A 25,986-nucleotide genomic window follows, 5' to 3' on the forward strand; every position below is an offset into this window, starting at 1 on the left:
TATGAGGTCCCTCGGTCAAAGCGTTCTCAAGTTATTGATCGGAAACCATTTGGTATTCCGACCGACCGACAGACAGACAGACCGACCGACCGACCGACCGACATGTGCAAAACAATATACCCCACTTTTTTCAAAAGGGGGCATAAAAAAAGTAACATTGATGTTCATAACCATTACCAGTGTTACTTCCCTTACAGTACAGTAATCGCTGCCACCATGCAAATCACAATTGACATATAATATATCATAACAGTAAAGATTGTACATTTATCCTTAATTTTAACTCTTTTTTGGTATTCTTACCTCGATGCACATAGAATAATTGAAATTTGATAAGACAATCAAAAAAAGAGAAGATAATAATCATATAAAAAAATAGTTTATAAAGGGTGTAACATGTTTCCTCGCTCAAATCCCCCTGAGTTTCTCTGAGTTTCTTTTTAATATGAACAGGAGTGACAGAAATTGTAGGTTATTATTGATTTTATAACCCCACAGTGGAACTCCGTGTCTGATGAAGTGCTACAGTAGAGATAAGCACAAAATAAATATTCCTTGCTCGGAAGTTTTTTGTTTATTTTTATCCTTTTTAAAAAGAAAGGGAGTAAATTTGAAGTAAAAGTTGTAATTTGAAGTTGGCATTTTGACATGATTCTGTGTGTCAAAATGTGTTTGACCCCCAGTCACTCGGTGATTTTCCAAAAATCTAAGAATATAAAGTAACTTTTTCTTTTTTGAGTGTAATATATTTGTCAATGTTGATACTCTATCAAAAAAAGCCAATATTCAGTAATGAGATTAACAAACATTGTCAACAGGAGCAAGAGCAAAAATCCTTCTTTCAATGCATGGGCAAAGCAACTGCATTCATGTGGTATGCTAACTTCATCCAACATGTAACGTTTTAAAGATTACCAAACATTTTCTAGGAAAGGATGTGAAAAATAAATCAAAACAGGCAGAGGAAAAATAATTACAGTAATTTACTGAAGCCATCATAACCGATTTACAGCGAAATATAAACAAAATTAATTTAACAGAGATTCTTATCAAGTTTCTGAGTTAACTCTGTTCACAGCAGCTGGCGAGGGTCCCAAATCCAATTCCCACGCAAAAAGAAGACAGAGGGTAAATTCATTGTATTGGTCGCAAAAGCAACAAGAGGGCCATGATGGCCAAAAATCACTCACCTGAGTAAACAAGTTAAACCTTTGTTATCAAGCTATATATTTATCAATATAGCTTGATATTTGTTCTCAAAGAATAATGAAAAACATACTGGTCAAACATGTTGCTTGGATAATCACTGACAGAATTTGTCACAGTTGCCTGCACACTGACAGGACTTGTCACAGTTTCCTGCACACTGACAGGACTTGGTGATTGACTGCACACTAACAGGATTTTGTTCAGTTGCCTGCACACTGACAGGACTTGATGAATGACTGCAGACTGACAGAATTTGATTCTCATGCCTGCACACTGACAAGACTTGATTATTGACTGCACACTGACAGCACTTGGTACAGATACCTGCACATTTATGACAGGACTTTTTCAGTTGCCTGCACACTGATAGGACTTTGTTCAATTGCCTGCACACTGACAGGATTTTGTTCAATTGCCTACACACAGACAAAACTATATTAAATTGCTTGCACACTTAGTATAGATACACAAACAACAAACAGTGTACCATCCAATAAAATCAATAAACTGCCTTAAGCTCTAAAAATCAAATATCAGAACACATTCAGCACCTTCAACTAATACCTATCACTACTTCCATCTAGGACAACATCACTTTCCTTCAAATGGTAAGAATCATTTTTTTTTTATGTAAGGCTTATTCACTATCCACACAGAAGATAAGATTGTAGCTTAGAATAAACTACATGAAGTTTACAATAATCTACATGAAGTTCAATGGAAAAGTCTGATTATTAAATTTATCATTAAGTAAAAATGAAATTTCTTCTAAAGAATAAAGTGTATAATAATTATTTGAATCTATGAACCTAAAAAAGAACAATAATTACCTTAGAAGTGACTATGTTGAAGACTTAATAAAATTAAAAATCTATTCCCTTGTTACTAAAAATAGAAAATAGTGGAATCTCCAACAAAAATGGAGACCATATAGCAAGACTTGCTGCCCTTGCTGCCCTTGCTTCAAGAGTAAACTTTACATAACTTTCAGAATTTAACAGAATATATTTATAATAAACTTGTAACCCACGGGGTGAGGCCAATTTTTCTACAGGGGCATAATTTGAATAAACATGGTAGATAACCAATACACAATGTTCATTTCTTTGAACAATTTTGAAAAAAAAACACAAACCAAGGATCACTCCTATGAAGTTTCATTAGAATTGTCCAAGGAGTTTTGGAGAAGATGATGATTATAACCAATTGTTGACACTTTTCCTTTAGGTTGCCATGGCAACAAGAGTTCTGCATGTAATTCATTAATTTGAACAATTTTGAAAAAGAACCAACCAAGGAACATTCCTATGAAGTTTCATTAAAATTGTCCAAGGGGTTTAGGAGAAGATGATTATTATAACCAATAGTTGACACTTTTCCTTTAGGTTGCCATGACAACAAGAGTTCTGCATGGAATTCATTTCTTTGAACAATTTTGAAAAAGCATCAACCAAGTATTATTCCTATAAAGTTTAATTAAAAATGTCCAAGGGGTTTAAGGAGAAGATGATTATTATAACCAATTGTTGATGCTTTTCCTTTAGGTTGCCATGGCAACCAGAGTTCTGCATGGAATTTATTTCTTTGAACAATTTTGAAAAAGCACCAAACAAGGACCATTCCTGTTAAGTTTCATTAAAATTGTCCAAGGGGCTTAGGAGAAGATGATGATTATAACCAATTGTTAACACTTTTCCTTTAGGTTGCCATGGCAACCAGAGTTCTGCATGGAATTCATTTCTTTGAACAATTATGAAAAAGCACCAACCAAGGATCATTCCTATGAATTTTCATCAAAATTGTCCAAGCGGTTTAGGAGAAGAAGATGATTATAACCAAATGTTGACACCGAACACCGGACAACAGACGCCGGATGACAGACACCGGACATTGACCGATCAAAAAAGCTCACCTTGAGCACTTTGTGCTCAGGTGAGCTAAAAATAGTGAAAGTGGGTCTAACTCTATGAGAGTACTGAAGAGGAGTGTTTCTATTTGGCCACTGTTCTTGAACAAAAACAGTTCCTCCTGTTAATTAATGCATTATAATGTGCTTCCTTAAAATGAAAAGAAGTTCCTGACTAGCCTTTCAAATGAAGGATTACTGTTAGCAGCCCTCAGACCCAACTGTCATTACTGACACTAATACTGTTGTCTACTTGGCATTAAAGAAAGATGACTCTGTCAATGTGTATAATCATTATTTTTTCTTTCATGTAAGAAAGCAATTCTTGCATGGTAAATATACAGAAACTGAATTGTGCAATATAACAGTATTTATCATCAATTTTTGCATACAACTCAGGGTTTCCGAACAATAAAGGCAGTTAAAAACTGTCAGCTAGCTAAAGAGTTAATACAGTAGTTCACAGCAGCCTTAAAATAAGGTAGTACATAACAGCATTACAATACAGTAGTACACAGAGAATACCTTACAATACAGTAGTACAGAGAGAACACCTTACAATACAGTATTACACAGAGAACACCTTACAATACAGCAGTACAGAGACAGCACCTTACAATACAGTAGTACAGAGACAGCACCTTACAATACAGTAGTACACAGAGCACACCTTACAATACAGTAGTACACAGAGAACACCTTACAATACAGTAGTACACAGAGAACACCTTACAATACAGTAGTACACAGAGAACACCTTACAATACAGTAGTACACAGAGAACACCTTACAATACAGCAGTACAGAGACAGCACCTTACAATACAGTAGTACAGAGACAGCACCTTACAATACAGTAGTACACAGAGCACACCTTACAATACAGTAGTACACAGAGAACACCTTACAATACAGTAGTACACAGAGAACACCTTACAATACAGTAGTACACAGAGAACACCTTACAATACAGTAGTACACAGAGAACACCTTACAATACAGCAGTACAGAGACAGCACCTTACAATACAGTAGTACAGAGACAGCACCTTACAATACAATAGTACACAGAGCACACCTTACAATACAGTAGTACACAGAGAACACCTTACAATACAGTAGTACACAGAGAACACCTTACAATACAGAAGTACACAGAGAACACCTTACAATACAGCAGTACAGAGACAGCACCTTACAATACAGTAGTACAGAGACAGCACCTTACAATACAGTAGTACACAGAGCACACCTTACAATACAGTAGTACACAGAGAACACCTTACGATACAGTAGTAAGCAGCAGAACATTTATATTATTTTTGAAATCTTAAAAAAAAACTGTGTCAATGAAAGGTCTTTTTCAGTCCTAATACCCCTATCACACTAGAGCAAGACCATGACGACCACACTACGTCCTGGATATTCCAGTAAACCTAGCCAGGATATGGTCAATTTCTTAAAAAATGCTTTATTCAGGGTCACACAAATTAGTTCTTACTGCACACATCTTCACGCACACATCATGTTCAATGCTTTCTGAATAAGCGCGCACCACGTCCAATGCATTCTTTGTATGTATAAAGTTCTTACTTCTTCCTGATTTGACCATGTCCTCAATACATTTTTTTTAACATGTTCAAAGTCTCAAAGTTCACGTCCTCAACGTAAGTAAAGACCATACCACGACTTATCGGTCTCTACTGCATTCCTTCTATGTTTACCAAGTTCTGACTGTATCCTGCTAGATGTTTGAGGACGAAGTGGGAATGTGGCCTAGTGTGATGGGTGCTTAAGCAAATAAATCATCATTAAGCACATAATATATGAGTTAAAATAATAACAAGGTACAATAAACGTTATTTTTTATTATGTTTAAATATGTATTGGTATTTTACTTTCTTGTAAAATATTTTGTTACTATGCTTAAACAATGAACATCATACACATCATTGCTTTGAAAACAGACTGCTACACTAGAAATAAAATTATGAATATGACAACAATGCTCACACTATTACAACATCTTGGGAAGGATAAATAAGACAAGGAGATTATATTTTATCACTGAGATAAAAAGATTATCAAAGATATCCAAGTCCAATACCAGGAAAAATTGGAAACTAATAAGCCAGTGGTGTGAGCAAGAGAACTGTGTGACAGCAAAGTTTGTTAGAGGCAATACTGTCAGTTTGCAATCAGACAACAGAGGAGCCTTATTCAAAATGTGAACTTGGAATAATTAGATTTGAGGTTGCGGAAATGAGCTGTAAGAAATGTTGCTGGATATCAATAATGAAATTGATAATACCATCCAAATAACATCCAAGCACTTGATTTAAAAGAAAAATTAATTGAAAAGGAATGAGTTTGATATACTGTGAAATCATTATTATTTGTGGGACATTAAACTTAGCAGCTTAAGTTGTACAGATCCTGTAAAAAATTTGATCTTGAATCCTCGTATTCAACTGTCTATATTATGTATGTATATACTTAAAAGATTTGCGGGTGTGGTTTACAGTATATATGTATCATCATTTATCTTTCAATTACTTTGTTTTATTAAATATTATGTTATTAACTTCAATAAATAATAAAATATTAATTTTATAAAAAAAATGATTCAAAGGATTTCTTTATGTTTTGTATGATGTTTTCTATGATGTAAAGTGCTGTTTATTTACATCTTTTGTTTTACACTTTGCATGTGTTTAGCATCGGCACTTTAATTTTTTCTGCAGTCAATTATTTAATCAATGAATGTTTAGGAGGCTATCTTCACATTATTCTGCATACTGAGAGTGGAAATTTAGAGGATTATTTCCTTTTAATACCAATTATGCACAAAACTTGTGAACATGAAATTTTAATAACAATAATAAGGTGGAAATAAATACTGAGATGATATGAGATAATATTGATTGGCATATTGTTCCACTAACGAGAATGTCATAAGGCATATGACACTGGTGAAGGAATACGCCTGCCCGGCCTTTGGTGATAGTGCAGATCATTTAGAATCGCAGATGTAAATTTAAATAAAAATTGAAAATCAATAAATTTAAGAACCAATGAAATTGTTTTCAGAAAACCACAAAATTTCCTGACACGACAAATATTTAGATTTTACAGTTACAATTATACCTTAGTGCTTAATTCAAAAAATGTTTTAAAGAGTTACAATATAATTATAATCACTCATTAATGTTCAGATACTATCACGAACAGGATTAAGGTTTTCCATAAAAGTTGTTACATAAATGGGAAAGTGTTCTAACGTTAGTTGATGCAAGAACAATATACAGTGTTTATTTCTTAACAAAAAGTGAAAAATGACTGAATCAACATTGGACCATTTGTTTGAGCTTCAAGTGCATAAAGAATTGGTTTTGTCATCAATTAAATAATGATGAATAATGAAGAACATGGCATGGAGGAACACAGGGACTATTTGTTTTTAATTAAGAGCTTGTGAAGAAAGGAACCATCAGGTTGCTTCTAGATAAGATAATACATGTAACAAATCTGCCATTATGGTTCACACAGTGTTGACTGGAGGAAAGACCTTGTTCAAGGAAACTGATATAGAGAGGCTGGGTGAACCATGTGAAGTGGAGTGACAGGCCAGGGGACAATGCCTGTAACAAGATGAGTATGGCCAAGGTTCACTGTTCATGTGGAACTCCCATGTGTTCGAGTAATGGATATATTCCCGTAGCCAAGGACAGGAAACACAAACCTCATTTTAAAACCAGGTAAATATCCAAGTATACTTTCTTCATTAATTTTAAGTTTCTTTTTATCTAACATTGTTCCATATGGAAAAAAAAGGATCAATATAGCATATTCAACTATCGTGTACATTTACCATTTTTTCTTTTATTTTCCTTAAAGTTTTCCTGCTTTAAGTCAAATTCATTGATTATAACTGTGTGACAATAACAAAGAGGTGTCACAATTAGTTGCTTATTCAACAAAATTTGAATGCGAAAAGAACTATATTAAGAATCAATTATAATTTTTATTCTCCCTTATTTTGATCTTTAGGAAATATTCTCATGAAGTGCATCTCCTTTCCTGGTAAAGTCTGCCTGAATTCTCCAAAGACATAATTTCAAACAGGTTTTCCCCTGTCTGATGCTATGTTGGCTCCCAACAAAACTTGTTATGGCATTTAGATATGTGTCCAAATATATATGCAGATAATTCAGACTGATTTTGTATTATAAGATTTCATGGCCACATGATTTTATGAATATGAAATAAAAGACCAAGGGAGTTATTCGATTTAAGTTTTAATTCAATAACTGTAATTAATCTTCTTTTTTCCGTATTCTAAAATCAAATTTTTCACAGACAAATTTTCTTTTCTTTTTTAAATTCACTGACTCTCAATAAATTCTGTAGATTTTCAAGGCTGAAGGCAACTTGATTGATAGATCATAAACGTGTGTCTGTGAGCATACTTATATAGCATTCTTTGAATTATGTCAGAGCGCAGACAATTATGATAACCACAAGCAGTACACAAGGTAAATGACAAGGACCACTCTGTTCAATGACAATTTAAGGGACCACTCTGGTCAATGACATGGACCACTCCATTCAATGACAATTAAAAGGACCTCTGCAGTCAATGACAGTTACAACTCCAGTCAATGACAAGGACCACTGCGGTCAATGACAAGGACCACTGCAGTATTTGACAAGGACCACTCTGGTCAAATACAAGGCCCATTCCAGTCAATAACATGGACCATACAGTCAATGACAAAGACCACTCTGGTAAATGACAAGAACCACTCTGGTAAATGACAAGGAGCACTCTGGTCATTGACAAGAACCACTCCAGTAAATGACAAGAACTACTCTGGTAAATGACAAGGAGCACTCTGGTCATTGACAAGAACCACTCCGGTCAATGACAAGGACCACTCCGGTAAATGACAAGGACCACTCAGGTCAATGATGAGAACCAGTCAGGTCAATGACAAGAACCACTCCGGTCAATGACGAGAACCACTCTGGTCAATGACGAGAACCACTCCGGTCAATGACAAGGACCACTATGGTCAATGACATGAACCACTCTGGTCAATGACAAGAACCACTCTGGTCAATGACAAGGACCACTCTGGTCAATGACAAGGACCACTCTGGTCAATGACAAGGACCACTCCAGTCAATGACAAGGACCACTCCAGTCAATGACAAGGACCACTCTAGTAAATGACAAGATCCACTCTGGTCAATGACAAGAACCACTCTGGTCAATGACATGAACCACTCCCGTCAATGACAAGAACAACTCTGGTCAATGACAAGGACCACTCTGGTCAATGACAAGGTCAATGACAAGAACCACTCTGGTCAATGACATGAACCACTCCCGTCAATGACAAGGACCACTCCCGTAAATGACAAGGACCACTACCGTCAATGACAAGAACCACTCCTGTTAATGACAAGAACCACTCCCGTAAATGACAAAGACCACTCCAGTCAATGACAAGGACCACTCCGGTCAATGACAAGGACCACTCCGGTCAATGACAAGGACCACTCCGGTCAATGACAAGGACCACTCCGGTCAATGACAAGGACCACTCCGGTCAATGACAAGGACCACTCCGGTCAATGGCAAGGACCACTCCGGTAAATGACAAGGACCACTCCGGTAAATGACAAGGACCACTCCGGTAAATGACAAGGACCACTACCGTCAATGACAAGGACCACTCCCGTAAATGACAAGAACAACCCCGGTAAAAGACAAGAACAACTCCTGTCAAAGACAAGAACTTCTTCGGTAAATGACGAGGACAACTCCGGTAAATGACAAGAACCACTCTGGTCAATGACATAAACCACTCCGGTCAATGACAAGGACCACTCCGGTCAATGACAAGGACCACTCCGGTCAATGACAAGGACCACTCCAGTAAATGACAAGGACCACTCCGGTAAATGACAAGGACCACTCCGGTCAATGACAAGGACCACTCCAGTAAATGACAAGGACCACTACCGTCAATGACAAGAACCACTCCCGTAAATGACAAGGACCACTCCAGTCAATGACAAGGACCACTCCAGTCAATGACAAGGACCACTCCGGTCAATGACAAGGACCACTCTGGTCAATGACAAGGACCACTCTGGTCAATGACAAGGACCACTCTGGTCAATGACAAGGACCACTCTGTAAATGACAAGGACCACTCCGGTAAATGACAAGAACCACCCCGGTAAATGACAAGAACCACTCCGGTAAATGACAAGAACAACTCCGGTAAATGACAAGGACCACTCCGGTAAATGATATAGACCACTCTGGTAAATGATAAAGACCACTCAGGTAAATGACAATTACCACTCCGGTCAATGACAAGGACCACTCCTGTAAATGACAAGGACCACTCCCGTAAATGACAAGAACCAATCCCGTAAATGACAAGAACCACTCCCGTAAATGACAAGGACCACTCCAGTCAATGACAAGAACCACTCCCGTAAATGACAAGGACCACTCTAGTAAATGACAAGGACCACTCCGGTAAATGACAAGGACCACTCCAGTAAATGACAAGGACCACTCCCGTCAATGACAAGAACAACTCCGGTAAATGACAAGAACAACTCCGGTAAATGACAAGAACAACTCCGGTAAATGACAAGAACAACTCCGGTAAATGACAAGAACAACTCCGGTAAATGACAAGAACAACTCCGGTAAATGACAAGAACAACTCCGGTAAATGACAAGAACCACCCCGGTAAATGACAAGAACCACTCCGGTCAATGACAAGAACAACCCCGGTAAATGACAAGGACCACTCCGGTAAATGATAAAGACCACTCCGGTAAATGATAAAGACCACTCAGGTAAATGACAATTACCATTCCGGTCAATGACAAGGACCACTCCTGTAAATGACAAGGACCTCTCCGGTCAATGACAAGAACAACTCCAGTAAATGACAAGAACAACTCCGGTAAATGACAATAATAACTCCGGTAAATGACAAGAACAACTCTGGTCAATGACAGGAACAACTCAGGTAAATGACAAGAACAACTCCGGTAAATGACAAGAACAACTCCGGTAAAAGACAAGAACAACTCCTGTCAATGACAAGAACTACTTCGGTAAATGACGAGGACAACTCCGGTAAATGACAAGAACAACTCCGGTAAATGACAAGAACAACTTCGGTAAATGACGAGGACAACTCCGGTGAAAGACAAGAACAACTCCAGTAAATGACAAGAACAACTTCGGTAAATGACAAGAACAACTTCGGTAAATGACGAGGACCACTCCGGTAAAAGACAAGAACAACTCCGGTAAATGACAAGAACAACTTCGGTAAATGACGAGGACAACTCCGGTAAATGACAAGAACACCTCCGGTAAATGACAAGTCCGGTAAATGACAAGAACAACTCCGGTAAATGACAAGAACAACTCCGGTAAATGACAAGGACCACTCAGGTTGATTACCCACCCAGTTCTTTCAATATCATATCAAATAAAAATAAATAAAAAAAACAACCCTCCCTACTAAAACTGACCTTGTTTTTATGCTTATTATAAGCCTAACTACTATTTAGCAGTCATTTCAAAACCTGAGGAAGTGTTCAAACCAGGAACCATCATATACTGTTATTTAATAAACATTTAATATTCCATTATAATCTCTCGCCATCTCAATTATAGGCACAATAAATAAATTGTTTTAGACTTGCTGTTTAACCAGTGCATAACAACCAACTTATATCTATCTTGTTATAGTTTCTACCATAAAACCATGTTGGATCTTTAGACCTCAATCACCCTTGGGACTAAATTCTCCACAACCAACAAATAATTGGTTGGTTGTCTTCTCACTTTTACATCAACTAATATGAATACAGATACACAATACACGGGAACCTGACCAATTAAGGAATGAATTGCGGGATTGATGTCATTATGGGGAATATAAATGCAGTTGGGCTGTTAAAAGTGAGGGGCGTACTTCAACCAGCCCAACTGCATTCTCATCCCTAATAATGACATCAATCCTGCAATTCATTACTGATATTTACACCAACAGTTCATTATTTCATTCAAGAATTGTTTAAAAAACCAACTTCATTTCACTTAAGAAAACCTTACAGTTATTCTATCTCACCCATACTGTAAATAGAACAACCCGGTTGTAACCGAAAACAGTTTATTAAATGAAGTCATAATAACATGGGAAAAAATCAATCACTTCAAATCACTTTTAAACCTTAAATTAAAATGCTAGTGACAACAATATATTTAACATATCATAAATTGACACTTTCTTATATGCTGATTTGAGTTTTTCATGGCCTGCTGACATAATTCAATGGCATATTGTTACGGGATGATTCGCGATCTGAAAAATGTTGAGGATGTTGCATTCATCAGAAAATATTTGCAATTGCCTAAAGGCAGTTCATTTAAGGAATTGTCAGTTGAGGTGTAAATATTAACTTTTAACTATAATATTTTTCATGTAAATGAATATGATCTCAATAAATTTATATAATTTTCTTCTACCAAGATTGCATTATAATTTGGCAAATTCTTATATCAATACATTTAGCATGATCTTATTTCTGCCTGCAGCACTTCTTATAGTTAACTCTTTCTCAGACTTACAATGACTTCCAAATTACTTCATATGATCTGTTTTAAATATATTCAACAGGAGTTATGGCTGTTGAATTTCAGCAGAACAATTATAAACTGGACATTTTTGTTCTCATATAAAAATATCCTAACCACATATAAAAATATCCTAACCAAAGGAAAATAAGACGGCTCCTTGTGAATTATTTCATATCCTATCCGGTTCAATAAATATCAATATTCTGCATTAAGTGGCATTAATCCAAGATCATGAAGAAAGCCAACTTACATATATACCTAAAGGCATACTAGCTTAACTTCATCAAGGAGTAAATCACATATGACAGAGATGGAGCTCATACAAATCCCTGACTTACATGTAATTGTCAAAGATTGTCCCACATACATTCCAGATATAATTTGCTGACCATCTCACAAAGCCAGGCAAGCACAGTAGTACTATCTCTGGTCATGAATGCACCAGTCAGTTTGGTTCTGCTTGGTACATATGTTATAAATCAAATTTTCAGGAAATTGAAAAAGCATATCAATTGTGTAAGAATAATCCATGCGTTTGAAGAATTAGCTGGAGATGTGATTTGCAAGAAATGAATCAAAAAGCACTTAGCAAAATCTAAAATGGATTTTATGTAAATTGAAAAACAACAACAAAGCATTTCAGGATTACTAAAAGATATAATTATTTATAAAAGGCACTCAGAAATCAAATCAAATCTGGACTTTACAGTAAAATCTGAACAAGAAGTATACATATTTGGCATAGAGAGCCGGTGGTGTCTGCGAAATGTCAATAAACCACAATGTGCAATGTCAGAAAAGCCATTATGTGCATTGTCAGAAATTCTGTTTTGTAGACATTAATGTTGATTTACAATTGGTGCTCATGGTGAATGGAGCACAAACAGGATGTTTTGTATTTCTTAAACACATTAAATGATCAGCACATCAATCTGATCAAACTGACAAAACCTGGGAAAGTGTTTTATACAGACATACACAGCTCCACAGTATGAATGAACAAATAACTATAATGGAGCCCGTAAACGTAAACGACTGGGCAGGACAATTATTGAAGATTTCAAAAGAATGAACTAGTAATAAAATGTTTCTAGTTTGTCTGATGCACAATATTAAACACCAATGAAACAGATTTGAACCATACCATAATGTTTTATAGAACAAAAAAGAAATGCAGAATAAATCCATCACAGGGTAATGAATCATAAATATAAATAGGTAAAAGCAATAAATTGTAAGTAATGAAATGCAATCAAACATTGAAAGAATAGGCTTTATATGAGGCTGCATAAATACAAATACTGTGAACATGAATCATTTGATTATCAACACATAAGAGAAACACTACTGTGATATACATATTTAAACAATATGCTATCAGATTCAAAATAACTTATCTCCAACGAAGCAACAGAACACACTCAATAGTAGTTGCTCAGTGGCAAACTTACAGTGGAACATACTCAATAGTAGTTAATCAGTGACAACCCCACATTTCACATCCATAATGGAATATCTACGTGGCAAGAGGTCAAAACAGGAAGACATGGCACACATGCCACTACAAGAGAGCTTCTTCTACAATACTGAACACTTTCCAAACTACAGCTACTCTACAGCAGAGACATTTGGATACCATATGCCTGATCACGTAGAACTCTGGTAGGTTTAATGCATGCATGAACTCATTGATCAATTTCATTTTCAAAATACTTCACAATATTAAAATCAACTTTTCACACTGATTTTAATTTATTAAATAAAAACCATAATAACAAATATCATCGCGACCTTATTCTAGTTATTTCACAAATGAATTGTAATGCTGTAGACAGCATGCACCTAAACTATCCATGTTTATTGTTTTATGCGACAGTTCGGGTGCACGGCATTATGCGCCTCACACCCGCAACACGACATAACGTGTGTCTGCCACATAACGTTACTCCGACAAAAAGGAACGTGCAGCGCCATGTTGTTTTCACGTTTTATTCCAGTAACAAATAACAGAGTATTATGAATAGTTTAACTTAAATATAGAAGCCTAATTATTAGCTCGTTCAATTAAATTGAGTCACTTAGAATGTTCACACAGTTTAAGATGCACACAAAGTATTAAGCACAAAGTTTTACACATAGAGACATAGAGTATAATGTCTTTCACAAAGTTACACAAAGTTGTTGCCTTATTGATTACTAAATCATCACTATTTAAATGAAAACATGTATGTGTTTATATACTCCTAAAATGAGATACAGAGTTAGATAAAATATGACAGGTGATAAATGTGATGATCAAAAAATGAATATATTTGTATTTAAGCAAAATAATGACATAATAATGCCAATTACTGAAAGATCATTTATTGATTATTTAGACCCTGTCTCAAACTTAGAGATGTAAGAAGTGATAATTATTACTTATGTGTCCTAAATGAAATATCTCAGTATTTGAGGAAATGCCATTAATATCTAATTATGATCTCCTGCATAATTACAATTATTTTTTTATGTGTTAAAAATCGAACATTTAGTAGGCTGAAAATGAGCGGCATAATAATCCCCCCTACTCTGGAGGCTTTGGTCCCCAAAGTCTAACATAATATTTTTTAAAAATGTCTATGGTTGTTCCTCATTCCTTTGTAAATTGCCACTGTCTCATTATAAGCCTTTTTTAATTCCCAGAATTTAGTCCACCATTCATAGACCATTGCATGTTGAGTATCATAATCATCTTTAAGTTTTTCAATAGTTTTAGCCTGTCTATGTTCTTTTTTTCGTTGTGTCCAAATTTGTTTTGACTGAGTTTTTACTTGCTGATTTTTATTCTTTAACTTTCGTTTGATTTTAATAATCTCATCGTGTGAACTAATCACATTACTAAAAGGAGCACTCTGTATTAACTCTTCGGCATCAATTGCTGTAAATGGTAGTGTCTTGATGCTCATCAGGCTGAGTTGTATCTGGTGTGGTTGGTTTGAACAGAGGTTCAATTACTTCAACCGATGTCACCGATGCTGCTACAGAGTGTTGTTGTTGTTGTTGTTTTTGCGGCTGTTGCTGTTTTTTAGAAGTACATGAAGAGGCATAATGACCGTACTTCCTGCACTTGTAGCAAATTCTCATAATTGCTTTGCAGAAATGTGTAGATCCGGAATAAAAAACACTGCAACCTCCACATCTTGAAACCTGTTCTGTATTTCTTGTGTGCCATGATGTCCATAAGGCACGTTTGTTTAGGGGAATGCTTGGCTGTGAGCGTCCGGGAAAGTTACCCGGATTCTCCACCATATTTTATGCGACAGTTCGGGTGCACGGCATTGTGCGCCTCACACCCGCAACACGACATAACGTGTGTCTGCCACATAACGTTACTCCGACAAAAAGGAACGTGCAGCGCCATGTTGTTTTCACGTTTTATTCCAGTAACAAATAACAGAGTATTATGAATAGTTTAACTTAAATATAGAAGCCTAATTATTAGCTCGTTCAATTAAATTGAGTCACTTAGAATGTTCACACAGTTTAAGATGCACACAAAGTATTAAGCACAAAGTTTTACACATAGAGACATAGAGTATAATGTCTTTCACAAAGTTACACAAAGTTGTTGCCTTATTGATTACTAAATCATCACTATTTAAATGAAAACATGTATGTGTTTATATACTCCTAAGATGAGATACAGAGTTAGATAAAATATGACAGGTGATAAATGTGATGATCAAAAAATGAATATATTTGTCTTTAAGCAAAATAATGACATAATAATGTCAATTACTGAAAGATCATTTATTGATTATTTAGACCCTGTCTCAAACTTAGAGATGTAAGAAGTGATAATTATTACTTATGTGTCCTAAATGAAATATCTCAGTATTTGAGGAAATGCCATTAATATCTAATTATGATCTCCTGCATAATTACAATTATTTTTTTATGTGTTAAAAATCGAACATTTAGTAGGCTGAAAATGAGCGGCATAATAATTGTACCATCTTACAATTCGTTTATAACCATCCCTATAAAATGAATACTCTTTATTTTAGAAAAATATACAGCTTGTATTCAACTTCCTTTTACAATTTTTCTTGGGGTGCAAGATTTAATATTGACATGACTTCAGACAAAGTTAAGATTGGTGCACAATCTATTTTGTGATACTGAGATGTTGCAAACAAAACCAAAATACATATCTCACAAACAAGAAAACATAAAAAATATTGTTACATTACAACAACAGTATCTTGCACAGGCAAATGTTCTTTGAATGGAATGTGTGTTCTTCATGAAGTTCATGCTTCATTTACAGAATTAGTAAAACAGATGTAAAAAGAGGAAATGTGTTTCCCTTTGTAACTGGTTAAGTTTTGCAATAACTTATAATCCTAAACACAAAAAAATCTTTGTTATTCTATGAGTAACTATGGCAACAATACATCATGCAAAAAGAAAAGCTTATCAAAATAATTGAAATCAGCAACAAATACCTAACAAGGCCATGAATGACGCAACAACACATACTTTCGAGATCTTGCCATGGCGATATGTTATTACTTCAATCACGAGTTGAAACAGCATGCCCTTAGAGCTATCACTGAATGTGAAAACTACCCCAGAATGCCGCTATTGTAGAAAATGGAAAAGATATATAGAAACCCCACCTAAAATTCACAATGCTGTGGATACAGTTATGGTTCTTGTCTCTCATTGTGCTTAACCACTGTTTGAGGCTTTATTAAATCCCGTCCAGTAGTTTTCAAGTTATGCTCTGGCCAACTGAGAGTAACAAAGGGCAATAACTCTGTAATTAGCTGAAATAGAGTTATGATTCTTCTGGACTGCATTTCCTCTTATTTTGTTTAACCATTGTTTGAGGCTTTATTAAATTCCATTCAGTAGTTTTCAAGTTACGCCCTGGAAAAGAAAAAGAAAGAAACAAAGGGCAATAACTCTGTGATTAGCTGAAATATAGGTATGGTTCTTATTCGCTGAACTTCCTCTCATTGTACTTTACCATTGTATTTAATTACATTCCATCTGGTAATTTTCAAGTTCCAGAAAGAAAAAGTAACGAAGGGCAATAACTATATATTTAACTCAGATAGAGTTATAGTTCTTAAACACTGCACTTCCTCGCAGTGTGTTTAACCATTATACAAAGTTAATTTATATTCCATCCAGTAGTTTTTAATAAATGCTCCAGACAACAAAGGGCAATTACTCTGTAATTAGCTGAAATAGAGTTATGCTTCTTTTAGACTTCACTTCCTCTCATTGTGTTTTAACATTGTATTGAGTTTAATTAACTTCCATCCAGAAGTTATGCTTTGGACATGAAAAAGTAACAAAGGGCAATAACTCTGTAATTAGCTAAAATATATTATGGTCCTGGTACACTGCACTTCCAGTTATGCTCCGGACAACGAAAATTGCAATGGACCGACAGACCACAGGGTGATTCAAATAAACCCCCTTTAAACTTTGCCAGGGTAGCAAAAGTAAAAATCAGACAGGTAACTTGAAATGGCAAAGATGTTCTCAAGCATTTTGATTTTTAAAAGCAACAAATGGAAGCAAAATAAAGATACTTAAAACTGTTTAAACATGACCCATTGTGGACACATATGGCAACTTTTTATAATCCCTGTCTTGGGAAACTCAATGCTAAGAGTGACTACTAGGCCAACCTTCATCTTTAATTTTTCAACCACATGTGTTAATCTTTCAAACAAATTCTGTAACAGCATTGTAGTTTTCAAAGAAGGCACCGCGGCCGGCCTTTATTTGTCTACATATCATTGCTGAACAACCGCGCTTTTCAAGCACTCCTTTGATACATTACAAACAGCAATTTATTCCATTACTTTAATGTATTATATGTATTTCATTGACCAAAATAAACAGCAGCATGATTTCAACTGTTATCACTTCATTTCTTGTTAAAAACAGATGCCATGCAATGTTATCTGAATTGCTGCTCCAAAATAAAGATATTAAAGTAGAAACCTGTTGGCTTGATATTGCTTCGTTCAATTCGCTGGTTGGCTCAATCTCGATGTAAAGGACCAATTTTTTTTTTCATAGTATTTAAGCATTCCTGCTTAACTCGACATTTGTGATATTTTAAATGGTCCCTGGGATATCGAGCGAACAGGTTTCGACTGCACACAATAATTTCATTCTTGCATTAGACTCTATGAAGAGTAAACCAAACAAAAAGTTACATTGGAATGTACCAATAGAGCCAACAAAGGTCAACTAACTTTTGACAGTATGGCCTTGTCTACTTCATCAACTGACCAATTATGCCCAAACGAATCTTACTCACTGAGTATATTATCACCTTGACCTTCTGACCATACAAGATGGATTGTCACATTGTCATCCATATGGAAAGACCTTGCAGCAAACCTTTATTGCTAAACAATTCCAGCTTAATTTATGCCTCTGAAATTAACACAAGTTTGAAAATACATACAATTGATGAAATAATAACTATGTTTGGTCTGCGCATTATCTAATAGGTTTGACCTTCATGGTCAAAGTGATCAAGTGGTCAACAGTCACTGACCGTTGAGACACTGGCAGCACAGTGGCATCACAGAAAAGCAAAACAATATTGTGTCTGTTCCTTCAAAGATGACCTTAGGCTATCATAACTGGCATGGCTTAATGTACCGTATTATATCATGTATAGGACGCTAGCATAGATAGGACGCAGGCAAAAAAATAGTTGAGAAAACGGGTAAAACCCCTTAATATATAAGATAGGACGCAGCGGAAAAATGTCAAAGTCGGAGCCGAAAAATTGAGGTTGGTCAAGTATTTATGTCATATATATTGAAGTAAAAAACAAACAAAAAATTGTATATAAGGCATATTTTGGTAACTGTCTTGTGTATTTCGATAATTATTGTCGTATTTTGGTAATTTAGCGTACACAACAATGATATATGTCTTGACATTTTGACAACATTTACGCATATTATAAGACTTATACAAATGCCGTAATAGTCCCGACTGACAGTCAACCGTTGCAACCGTTGCAGTAGTCTCGACATGCCTTCTGAATGACAGTCAACCGTTGCAATCGCAACAAAACTGTGTATTGTCAAAACGGATGATTGTTTTGATAAGGCTTGTCGCTGTGCGGATTAAAGCATGTCGGCATAATTAAGTGTCAGTAATTAGCCTTGCCAGCGGAAGGCACATCGGGTAAAGTGCGAACAAACAACCATAAGGTATTACCATCACAATAGTTTGTTCTATTGATGTTTTTCTAATGACAGACAGCGGGATTTTTTCACACCTTCGCAAATTTGAAAAGATTTGATAGTGACAATAATGCTACTCTGCGTTATGCACATTCATTTATCAATTTTTTAAAACAGTAACATACAACAAAATGTTTTGTAAAATATCGAAACATTAAAATCATAAACAACAATTAATTGATATTTACCTCCTTTCCCAATTTCCGTTGCCGTTATATCTCAATCCAGTTAAAGTGCTGACTCACATCGAGTTTTTGTGAGTAGCGTCCCTTTTATAAAAAAGTAAACACTGTTTTTTTTCAATTTATTTTTCAATAAATCATTTTAAAGTAAACATTCAATATATTTCTGCGTGTGTTAACTTGCGTGATTTTACCTATGTCAGTTGTTCTCTTCGGTGACGCAGTACAGATACTTACTATTACCGCGTTCTTCCCCGGTCCGATATTTTCGACCTGAATTGGACTTGGAAAAAACAGATGAAATTCTAATAGCATAGAAAGGACGCAGGCAATTTTTAAGACTAGAATTGGGGGTAAAAAAGTGCGTCCTATGCATGATATAATACGGTACCACTAATTGATCAGTACCATGCTTGTTTATATATGAAATGTAGTTTCTGTAATGAAGACACTGCAAATGTATTGCCTACTGGCATATGGAATTGGTTAAGATTTTTTCCTGGTAAAGCAGTCAACAATTGCTGTGACATGCTCTATCACAGCAGATTTACAAACATCAAGGTTAGAAAAGAAATTTGGTGTGACTCATAATTGTAGTTAGTATCAGACAGAAAGGGCTTCAATAACATGGGATTTTTTCAAGCCCAATGATATATATTGATATCTTGAAGGCAAGCTTTTATATGAAATTTTAGAAATAAAATATGTTAAAACTTAAAAATTCACCTCTGAATTAAAATGGAAATAATGATTAAAATTGTTTTTGACCTCTGCTCATTACAGTATTACATACTCAGGTGATGTTGTCTAAGATATTTTGTAATACCTGAAGTGATGGTATTTCTTTAACTTTTGAATGGGCTTCAGGAGTCTCCTGGTAAACTCCAACTACTAGTCAAAGAATGTAACCAATTCACCAGGGTAATCAAAATCATAGAGATATGATGTGCCCACTGCCAGAGGCCAGCGGAAAATGTAATATAGCTGGGTACCTCTTCCATTGTCTCGGCAGTGCGCTCTGTCCATTTGGTCAATATGGTCATGTTTCAAATATATTGTGTATGAAAAAACATTACCATTCCAAGAATGAAGCAGTGATCTGAACTTGAACACTATAGTTTTTTGTTTTTTTTAAAGTATATATCTTCCTATTTCACATCAAAAGGTCTGTAAAAATGTAATATAATACAATTAATAGTAATTCCTAGATCTAACAACAGCCGTCGTAGGCGCGCTCAACTACGTCGCTTTGACTTAGAATACAATAACGATGTAATAATACCAAGTCTGGGCCAGTATTCAATATTGATCTTATCCTTAGACATGCCTCAGTGATTCCATTCAGCCTATTGGTCAGCTAAATATACAGGCCAATCAAAGCACTTAGTTTCTAATCTTAAATTTAAGTTCAATCTAAGAAGTCTCTTTATGTCAAACCTATCTAAAATTATTCGATACATAAGGTGACTTTGAAGCTGCCCTTCCACCAGCCCGCCCACACAATGACGCAAGTCATTCTAATAACTTGAATTCCCATTATGAAAATGTGGTTAAGAATATACAAATATGCCTTTCAAAGGAAATTAAAAAAACATTAAAATCAAGGGCCATAATTTGTATTTAGGCTTAAAACGAAGTTATGTTTCTTGTTGTAAGATGGTAGTAAATAATTTTGAATTTTATTAAGTGCATTTAATGAACGGTATAGAAGTTTTTTTATTAAAATCCCAACTTGCCCTTAACTTTTACTTGCCTAAAACTTTAACCTAAGTCAATCAGGGGCCATAACTTGTATTAAGGATATGGACTTATGTAACCTCATTGGGTGATGGTCCTGAACAATTGTGTGAAGTATTAAGTCAATTGAATGAAGGGTATAGAAGTTATTAAACAATATCCCAACCTGCCCTAAAACTTAAACCTAGGTTCCATAGTCAATCAGGGGCCATAATTTGTATAAAAGATAATATGGAGATATCTAACCTCATCATGTGATAGCTCTGAACCTCTGTGTGAAGTATTAAGTCAATTGAATGAATGGTATTGGAGTTTTAAGTGAAAATCCCAACTTGCCCTTAAACTTTAACCTGCCCATAAACTTTAACCAAAGTCAATCAGGGGCCATAACTTGTATTTAGGATAATATGGAGTTATGTAACCTCATTGTGTGATGGTCCTGAACAACTGTGTGAAGTATTAAGTCAATTGAATGTAGGATATTGGACTTATAAGTGAAAATCCCAACTTGCCCTAAAACTTAAAGCGGACGCCGACGCCGATGCCGAAGCTGGGGTGAGTTAGTATAGCCCACCTATTCTTCGAATAGTCGCGCTAAAAAGTAATTCCAGCTTTAAAGATTAATTGAACCTGACAATTTATACATGATTGCATCTAAACTAAGATAACCACAAACAACTTGTTCATAGGTTTCATTGGCATTTTAAAATAAACTTTCAGGAAAATCAAATTTAAATTTGGTGCTCGCACATATATGTTGGCCAATGATAATTATCAAGAATTTACCATATTTACTGCAGCTCCAATCATGTAGAACATATTTGACGGTGAATGCAAACATTTATTTTTGTTGAGAGCATTTTGCTGATCTACATGATTTGGTAAAGTCATCAATTTTTCATAGATCGCTCTGCAATCTGCGCATGTGTGAAGTAACCATGAATGACAGTTAAGGGTGCCGTTTTTCTTGGAGGCAGTGGAAGCTTACGTCATGAACCCGAATTTGAAATATATGTGTAATCAGCTATTAAATCATATTGACATCTATTCACTGAACCATTAAAATGTTTTTCTGTGACAATATTCAAAAACAAATATCTCATTTATGTTTCTTCCTTTAATAATTCATGCTCTTTATGATATACAACCAATTAATCAAAGTCTGTACCAAAATGCACAATCTTTTTTTGATCATTATGATCGAATAAAAAACTTCAGTAAAGTTCTGTACGATGCAAACATGACTAGTTTATTCTTTATAATAGCCTAAATATGAACACTTTTTTTTATTCTTAAACAGAAATTATTATAGCGTTCATGTTTTGGTGCTTTTCCATTTTTGTACTAACATCAATTCGTTTTCATTGCTTTTATAAAATATTCACAAAGCCGCAATGGTAAACAACAGAAAATGGTACAAGCTCTCTCGGTCTGCGGCCTCGCTGCCCTGCTTGCTCCATTTACTGCTCCATTTACTGTATATACCCAAAATAAACTCTAACATATTCTTGGACATCTTGATTCAAAAACTGTTAGTTTTGATTTAAGGTTAAATATTAAAATCAGAAACATCATTATACATTTCTTATTTAATTTTTGTCTGGTAGACGGATTAATATAATGCTAACTTTAAATCCAAAGACTTTACAATTCTTCAAACATGAAACAACAACAACAACAACAACAACATAATTTATAGAAGTGTTCGTATTAATCTTTATTAATCATATATCATTACTATTAATCAGTATTAAGTTTTTTTTGCCATGGTTTGAGTAATTGCGCATGGACACTGTGTCACCACACTGAGGGTATGATAATAACTTGACTCTCTTCTTCAAAATGCAGACCTAATAGATAATATATTAATAACCTATGCAATTGACATACCGGTAAAGTGGGTCAAAGGGCATGAACTGTTTCTTGTTTTCTTCACCATTATATATATACACTTATCTGTATTGTTGCCAGCAGAATGCAGGGGTGTCTGCTGAAACTATCCTTGCAACACATTAATGTCAACATGCTTCTACTACATGGCTTCAACATCGGGTGGGAGGAGAAATAAACAACAGTAAAACATTGCATAGTGATCACTTTTTGTTTAGTAGAAATGAAGCCAATATAATTTGAGACAGAGTTTCGCTAAAAAAATGTTTTTGTGCAAATTCAATCTTACTAAAAAATTTTTTTTTGCAAAGTCAGTATCACTGAAAAAATATTCCCTTGCAAAGTTTAATAGTCTCACTGAAAAAATGATTCCTCTCACTGAACAAATTATTTTGTCCAAAACCAACATGGTTCAGTGTTATTAGAATGAAACAATTTGTCGGAAACATATATATTATGACATTATTCTTGTTATTAACCCCTTTCACTCTATTATTTTAGCAGGGCCAAACCACCATCATGATAAGCAATAGGCTTAATATTAAACAAACAATATGTTACAGGGGGTCAGGTAAAGTATTTCCACAATTTCCACATACTCAATCATCCAAATGATAGAAAACAAGAAGATAATTTGACAAAGGTGCATCAGTGCTGAGAGGGTAAGACTTGCTACTGATAATCCTATTTGTTATCCTTACCTTGCTAATTGCCAACATGGGACTGATGAGCACAATTCTCCTCCCAGTTGCAGTAAATATATACTACCTTCATATTATATTTATGGGAGGGAATAATGTGATTGTGTAATTTAGTGAAATGCTTTTCAAGTATTTCCTGTGAAGTTATGAGGAAAAAAAGTGTTTTCATGGATATGTAATACAAATTGCAGTGTGACTACAAAATGTAAATATTGTTCAAAGGTTGTGGAGGATAAGCACCATTTTCACTGGCTCAATTTGAAATAATAATGATGATTTGAAAGTGACAGGAGATAATGTTTGATTATTTGTATTATAAATTTACAATTTTTATTGAAGCATAATATTTCTATGCAACTGTTTTTTAACTTTTAGAAAAAATGAAAACAATAATTAAGACAATTAAAATATATTAAAAATGGAAAACAATTTAGCCCAGCATTGCTGGAACATTATATATGCTATATGGATTTAACCATATATGTTCAAACAATTAAATCATTGTAATGTTTTAGTGATTTTGATACACTTCAAGAAAATGTCACGTCCACAGGATGCAAACCAACCACAGAATGTGTTTGTCACCAGTTATATACCTAATGGAATATTTGACAGGTGAGATAAAAAAAAAATGCATTATACATATAAATACATTATATAACACAAAACTAGTTGACTCGATATTCAGGGGACCAGCCAAAATACTTCGAGCCTCAAGAATATCAAGCCAAGCAGGATTGCTTACAGAATGTTAGTTTTTTTATTTGTTTCAAAAAGTATTGTTTACCTTGTTTGTTATTTGCTCACTATCTCCGCAAGAGAAGTCCGCTAGCTTACGTTTGGGCTCTATGTAACTGGCGAGGAATCTGGCTTTAATTCGGTCTTTGTTTTTCAACCAAGTTAAAGGAGTATTCTGTAAAATACTGAAGTCTTCTGCAATTTGGTTTTTAGATTTTCGTCCACTCTCAAACAGCCATTTTGGCCTCATACTTCTCAAGATAATATTTAGCAGTAAGTGTTCTCTTTGTCCCTTTAGTTCTTAAGGCAGAAACCTTGGGGGTTGCCGACCTAGATATTCCCCACGGTTGTAACAGGTCCTTCTCTCGATTGCTCAGCATTTGAAATTTGTAAGAATTCATCCATTGAGAAAAACATTCAGTTTAATATTTTATGCTAATATCGCCTTATCAAAATGCATTAAAATGTAAACATGGATAATGATAACAATTAGAGAGGGAACTTAAAGTGATGGTATGTTTGCTCAAACAGTTAAACCATTTAAATTTGATAATAATTATAAAAGCAATCAAGCAATTTTAATCGATTAACGCTTTGTGCTAAATGAAGTCAAATTTTATATGAACAAAGAGTAAAACAAAATCGGTCTTTTTAATCTGGTTCGATCCAACGAGGATATCAAGCCAACAAGTTTTGACTGTACTGCTAAACTTGTCCATCAACTGAACGTATGACTCAAAAGGATTTTTCTCAAATATGCATTTTACAAAACTCTTCAAGAGATTATTAACACTTGAGATACATGTACAATTGCAAGCGTAGGGGTGGGGTTGGGGGTGGGGACAGGGCATGCTTTGCTGAGACTTGTCAATCAGAATATTCGTTCAGATATAACTTACCTACATAACCTATTTGTGTGTTTAAGACATTCCAATCAAAAGATTACAGTTGCAGTTGAAATAAAATGTCGCTAATTAGTGTGTTAATCTCTTCTGCAACATTGCGAACAATGCTTCATTAGTTCTGCTCAATGAGATCCATCTAGCTCATTCTACCTCAGGAAATCTATCTAAATGGTGCTTGACCATTGAAAATGAATTAACCTAGGCAAACATAAACACTCTTTTTATTCAGTTTCAATTCTTTGACAGAAAAATACTAAAGAATGTTATATAAAGAACAAAATGGGATGAAATTATTGCTTCATAAGAGCATAAGGCTCTTGTAATTTTGTTATTAATATGGTGATCACTTTGTTGAGTTGTTTAAACTTTTGGCTATTAGGCTTGTTTCTGTAGTTTTTCACATAAGTATATCAATAAACGGTCCAGAAACAATTCTGTTATCCATGCAAACAGATTTCGAAGTGGACCAGTGCAGACCACTCATGGGTAAAACATTTACACAAGTTTCTCTGCATAGTAAACTATTCTGTAATGATAGGGTTACCTTAAACATTTCCCATACAAAACACTACATAATGGGGAAAGCATGAGGCTCTGATAATGGTTAGTGTTTCTCATTTAAAGGCAGGTTGGTTTACGCAAGTTATTTTACACTCCTTACATAAAAAGTTCTCTTTCATCTGCCAAGACTGTAATAATCACTAGAGTTATGAGCTGTCTGAAACATATTTCACCAGTTCTAGTATGCTTAAA

At 34.9% G+C, this 25,986-nt stretch overlaps 2 protein-coding genes across 6 annotated transcripts in view; one reads left to right on the plus strand and one right to left on the minus strand.

Annotated features, from left to right (window-relative positions):
- The window catches only part of LOC128217163 (integrator complex subunit 13-like), a 64,942-nt gene that overhangs the window by 19,667 nt on the left and 19,289 nt on the right, over positions 1 to 25,986 (minus strand). The gene's annotated exons all lie outside the window — the stretch shown is intronic.
- The window catches only part of LOC128217164 (FMRFamide-activated amiloride-sensitive sodium channel-like), a 34,720-nt gene continuing 14,061 nt past the window's right edge, over positions 5,328 to 25,986 (plus strand). The window contains exons 1-2 of one of the 4 annotated variants that reach the window (XM_052924103.1): positions 5,328 to 5,382; positions 6,329 to 6,871. In XM_052924103.1, the coding sequence (XP_052780063.1) occupies positions 6,765 to 6,871 (107 nt within the window). In that variant the 5' untranslated portion in view covers positions 5,328 to 5,382; positions 6,329 to 6,764. Of the gene's footprint in view, positions 5,598 to 6,328; positions 6,872 to 23,600; positions 24,206 to 25,986 lie in introns of those variants that run through there. The other 3 variants (XM_052924104.1, XM_052924105.1, XM_052924102.1) reach the window with 3 other exon arrangements.

This window comes from Mya arenaria, chromosome 14 (assembly GCF_026914265.1).
Source record: "Mya arenaria isolate MELC-2E11 chromosome 14, ASM2691426v1".
Taxonomy (NCBI): Eukaryota; Metazoa; Mollusca; class Bivalvia; order Myida; family Myidae; genus Mya; species Mya arenaria.